Here is a 5345-nt window from a genome sequence, read left to right as displayed (position 1 = left end):
AGGGAATGCATATGCTCTAGATGTGGTTTATTGGAATTTTAGTCAGCTGACAACTGTTTTTAGAAGATGCAGCAGCTCTCAGCCGTAACCTTCCTGAGAGGCATACTGGTAGCTTAGTTGAGAAGGATCCACCTTGGCCAGCTCCAGGGGCTCGACCAGTTGTGGGATCCTAGGGCACACTGGTGCGGTAGCAGAACTGGCTCCGTGTCTGGTAGAAGAATCACTGGAGAGGTGTTAATGTGCTTGTGTACAGTGCTGCAGAAGAGGCCTGCCGCTCTCTGTCTTGCCAGTCAAGTGTTTTTGTAGAGGCAGGACTAGAGCTTCTGCTTCATGGTCAGTTGTAACCACAAATCTTACCCTTCTGATGATGGCTGTCTGAAGGACAAAATGTAACGCCGCTCTCTGTTCCATATGTTTCAGTTGAAATTGCAACACTGACAAGAGAGAATGGAAAGACAGTAATAAGGGTTCTGAAGCAAAAGGAGGTGGAACAGTTGATAAAACAACATGAGGAGGAGGAAGCAAAAGCTGAACGTGAAAAGAAGGAAAAAGAACAAAAAGAGAAGGAAAAATAGACTGTGTAATCAAGCGTTCTGTACATAATATGGGACCTGCTTCAGTAAAAGATAATCTGGATTTCTGTTTCGAGGAAGCCTGCAAATATGCCACAGAGGACCCAGAGTTACTTTTGATGAACCAGGTCCTTAATCATCATTCAGATAATTAGTTTACTGCTCCTTACATTGACCAATAATTGATTTAATTGTTGACTACTCTACTTCTTTCATCTTCTATTTTTTATTATGGAATAAAATTCGAGAAGAATAGTGATGGGTGTCTTTATTTCCTCAGTAATGCTTGGATATGCACAATCTTAAGGGATTTAATCGCTTTAAACCATTATAAAACAAGGTATATACTAATTGGTAAAGAACAAATATGGTATTAGAATTTTGTGTATATGTGGGTTTTCCTTTTCAGGTAATGAAAAGGACTCCTAAGTTTGAAAAATCATTTCACAAATACAGAATTGAAGTGTGCTGGCATGCCAGGTATTAATTTTGGCCTATTTATTCTGTTACAGAACAATGTCAAACTGATGGTCTTGCAAGCATCAGTGTTTTAAACAAGCCCTGTAGCAAATGCGATCTGTTTCTCATAGCCTTTCTTGAGTGTATGTTTGCTAAGAATTTATTCACATAACACTAGGTATATTCACACAAAGTGGAAAGACTTTCTAGAAAGGCCATGTGAAAAAGTTCAGCTAGCTCGTCAAAATACAAATAGGAAAATAAATAGTGCATGATTTTAGGCTGTGTTGACTATTTAACATTTTATCCCGAAAGGAAATTGAGATGTTCTATATTTAGTGTTGCTGATACTTCCCAAGAGAATTTGGCTCCCTTCTCTGGCAGACAACAGTCTAGAAAACTAACTAGTTACACACTTGAGAAATCATAATATTTGTGCATGAATTAGGAACTACAAAAATACTTGCTCAGATTGTTCCTCTACTGAATGCAAATGAAAACAATTTTCAGATTAACAGTATCTCTTCTAGTTCAGGGAAAAAAATAATCTGGAGTTAATAGAGGAGACGCAAACAAGTTAATGAAAAGTATTTTGCACCCTTTCAGTTACTGAAAGCAAACTGAAAAGCTCGCTCAAGTGACGTGGGTAAATGAGAGGCCTTACCTAGTGAATTCCAAACTGCAATACCGCTGATCCAGCCCCTTTGGGCTCGCCCTAAATCGCGTCTTGCTTTGTAGCTTTTGGGTTCTTTGGGGGTTGGTTGGTGGGCTTGTTTTAATTCCAAGGGATACGCAGTGTTTACCGGATTTAATGTGACCGTTGAAAGAAACAGTGAGTCCATACAGTGCTTTATTAATAATCGATCTCAGACATTTTTGACTGTTGAAATGCACTTTGTCAACATGGCTAGAAATTACCCTTAGTCTCCACAAAACCCGTTTTTGAGCTCATTGCTGTAAGATTCACTGTTGAGGGCAGAGGAAGAATCTGACTTGAGGCATCTGTGCTGCAGCTTGTGTAGCTGTACTGCGCTCACTTTGGCAACCTCTGTACGGACAGCAGTGTGGGGTGGCGTGGGTTCTATGCAGGCTGCACGACCGAGGTCTCAGTGCAGGCCAACTGCTTTAGTATTTTGTCCTGAACTTAGTACTTTGTTAGTATTCAAATTTTGTAGCTAATAAAAGTTAGACTGAGTTTTATTTGTACCTTGTGCAACAGTAGATCTTCCAAATAATAACATAGGAATGTTGTACAAGTACAAGTACAAGTCCTCAACAGTTGCAGACAACATGCAATGGGTAAGATTTAATCTCCATTATAAAGGGTTGTGTAAATACCTGAAGCTCCATTTTCTTGTAGAAAATTCAGTGCTCAATCTTATTTTTTTTTATGCTGTGAATGCAGTATATCAGTGTCTTTTGCAGATTTCTAGATCACTGATGACGGTTATACAAGTACTTGGAATATGCCCTGAAAGCAGCAATAGCAAAATGGAGTTTTTTCTAACTTCTCAAAGATCACTTGAAACAAAATATGATAGGCTCCAGCAATGCTTTCTGTCTTGTAGGAAACTATTACAGCACCTGAGTCTGCATTCATCAGTGTATGTAAATCTCATAGGCAGTTTGTTTAGTGAACTAGAAGAGGTATTCGATAGCTCAGGATATAGATTTATTAAAATATTTTTTGTTAAATGCTTCCATTCCTAACAAAGAAGAGATAACAAATATATATGGATCTTTTTCTTAACAAATAGCATTTCTTTTCCAAACACTGGATCATTTACAGGTAAAGGAGAACTTCTTAGATACTGTAATAATCAGAAGTCAGAATGCCTTAAATAATTTTCTGATCTGTAGTCCATTATGTATTGCAGCATTGCAATAAGTTGTGTAGCTACACTACATTTTAAGGTATGTATTTATTTAAAGATCTTGTTTACCCAAAGTAAAAGTATTGTCAAATGCTTGGAGTATACTCTTTGAACAATAATTACCAATTTAATTTAAAGAACACCATCTCTACTGGGTGCCATTAGTAGATACTGGTGAGATGAGCCTCAGTATTGCCTTGGAACAGGCAAGTAACTAGCTGTCACTCATATCCAGGATGTGCAGTAAAGTTCTGCTAAACTAAATCTAATTTCTGATTCTTTTCTGCATTTGAAGGTAAGACAGTAAGCAGATGCTGGAGATCTTTTACTGACTGGAATCTGCCCAGGACATCCCCACTCTAATGCAAGTTCCTTACCTGTTTTTCCTAGAAAGAGAGCAGCGTTTGACTGCATAAGCCTATTGTGTTGATTCTGGCTTTGTGTGTTTAATAAATAAATAAGTAAATCACCACTATCTGTGCCTTTTCTGGGAGTGGTTTGCAGCTAAGTCAGAAGAACAGAAAAATTATTTTGGCAATACATTTGTCTTTGCTAATCAAAATGATCTTCCTGTTCTTTGTATGGTTGTTTGTGTACGTAGAGTTTACAGTGTTTATGTAAGTATTTCAAATATTTGCTACTGCTGTGGATTAAATGTTATTTTATACCATAACTTCATGTGGTGCTGTGGAAGGTGACAGATGTTTCAAATTAGGTAAAAGTATTTACTTGAAGCTGTTTGCACAATATGATGTTAGGAAACTTAAAGACTGGATAGGTTATATCTCACTTGATAGAACTTGTTAGGGCAAATATTCACAGATTGTCCTAATGAATAGTCATGTGTTTTGTTATTCTAAGTAGTTTAGGAGATAATGAAACTACCACTTCTCCAGTAAAACCTGTGCTGTGCCTTGCATCTGTCACTGTTCAAAAAAAAAGTTAGCTTGTTTTCTAGATGACTGTATTTTGTTCAAATGAAGTCAAATTAACTTCTAAGGCTGCTTCTTAAGTGACGCTGTACTGTGCATTGGAAGACAGACGATTCCTTTAGGTATGCTTCCCTATCCATCCAAATATTTTTGCTTGTCAGTTACAAAAGCTCCCGAATTATGACGATAAACAAAGGACACTTTAAGTTTGACTGCTGCTTCTGTTATGTTATGAATTCCCAAGGTAATTATTTATCTTTCTGTTCATAATCTTAAAGTTAGGAACAATACTTCTCCACTGTTGTGAAAACTGAGATATTAATGATTACAAGACGTTCAAATTAATGGTTTTGGAGGCCACAGAACTGTATGTGATACATAGATAACATAGCTAAGTGTGTACAAGTCCAGGAAGTTAATACACTCAGGTACTTCATACATGAGAGAAGTTATGTAGGTTCAGACTAGATAAGATTCTGGGACTTACGTAAATGACTTTCATTTTCTTTAAAGAGTATGTTCCATTATGGTTTTTCTGTAGTAAAAGTTGTCCTTGTTTCAAAGTTTTAATTGCAATTCTTATTACAGTATAAAAACCTCTCTAAAATAACTTGATCTGAGAGTACCCTTCACTGGTTATATAGCTCTTGGCTTTAATCTGGAGAAAACTCAGCTTCAGAAAAAAAAATAGTATTTCTGAATTTACAAAGAGAACTGAGCAGCTTGCTATTTTTATCAGTGATTAATCTGGCATTTGGCTTTCCAATTAAAGTACTCTTCAGTGCACAGTAAAAGCTGCCATCAGCCAATTTACTGGAGATTCTCAGAACATACTTCGGTGAGGACCTTCAGATGTCAACTCCTGCTGAGAAGCACCCTTTGAAAGATAGCAGACATTATTCATGTAATAGTTTAGGCTTTCACCTAATGATAAAAATTAAACTTAACATGCTGCTGTTAGTATTAACATTTTGCTCCAAGTTCATATTGGCAGGAAAAAATAGCTTCTTATTTATAACTACTCTTTTCTAAAACAGTAATAATACAACGTAATTAATGTGCGCCAGATGATGCTACATGAAATATTTAGCAAAATGTTGGGCATGTAAGCTAGACAGTTTAATCCTTTTATATCTTACAGCATCTGTTTAGCCTAGCTAGGGCCCAGCTGCCAGCAAATTCATAGTTATATAACAAAACCAGTTTGCTGTGTCCTGCACATTTGAGCGGCAACGACGTATAACACTGTTGACCAGACATTATAGGTCTAAAGTGCAATTACTGCAATACACGTACGCTGCTAACAGAAATACAGGTTTTACGTGATAACCTTACTTCAGCAATGCCAGGTGCAGTGCAGTGGTGGACCAGTTGTCATCAAAAACTACAGATTTGCAGTTTCAGTAGAAATATTGCCCAGTGATTTTTGGAGCAATCAGACAACATCAGAACTCCAGTGTATCACAAAATAATAAAACGGGGTTTTGTGCCATGCTTTGAGCTAAAAT

General features: G+C 37.0%; 1 protein-coding gene across 1 annotated transcript in view; it reads left to right on the top strand.

Annotated features, from left to right (window-relative positions):
* The window catches only part of PSMA4 (proteasome (prosome, macropain) subunit, alpha type, 4), a 5234-nt gene extending 4183 nt beyond the window's left edge, over positions 1-1051 (top strand). Inside the window, exon 7 of the mRNA XM_010150352.1 lies at positions 421-1051. Within this exon, the coding sequence (XP_010148654.1) occupies positions 421-575 (155 nt within the window). The 3' untranslated portion in view covers positions 576-1051. The remainder of the gene's footprint in view (positions 1-420) is intronic.
* The last annotated feature ends 4294 nt before the right edge of the window (positions 1052-5345 follow it).

The sequence above is a fragment of the Eurypyga helias genome, unplaced genomic scaffold (genome assembly GCF_000690775.1).
Source record: "Eurypyga helias isolate BGI_N326 unplaced genomic scaffold, ASM69077v1 scaffold39054, whole genome shotgun sequence".
NCBI classification, from domain to species: domain Eukaryota; kingdom Metazoa; phylum Chordata; class Aves; order Eurypygiformes; family Eurypygidae; genus Eurypyga; species Eurypyga helias.
This window is presented reverse-complemented; position numbering and strand designations above follow the sequence as displayed.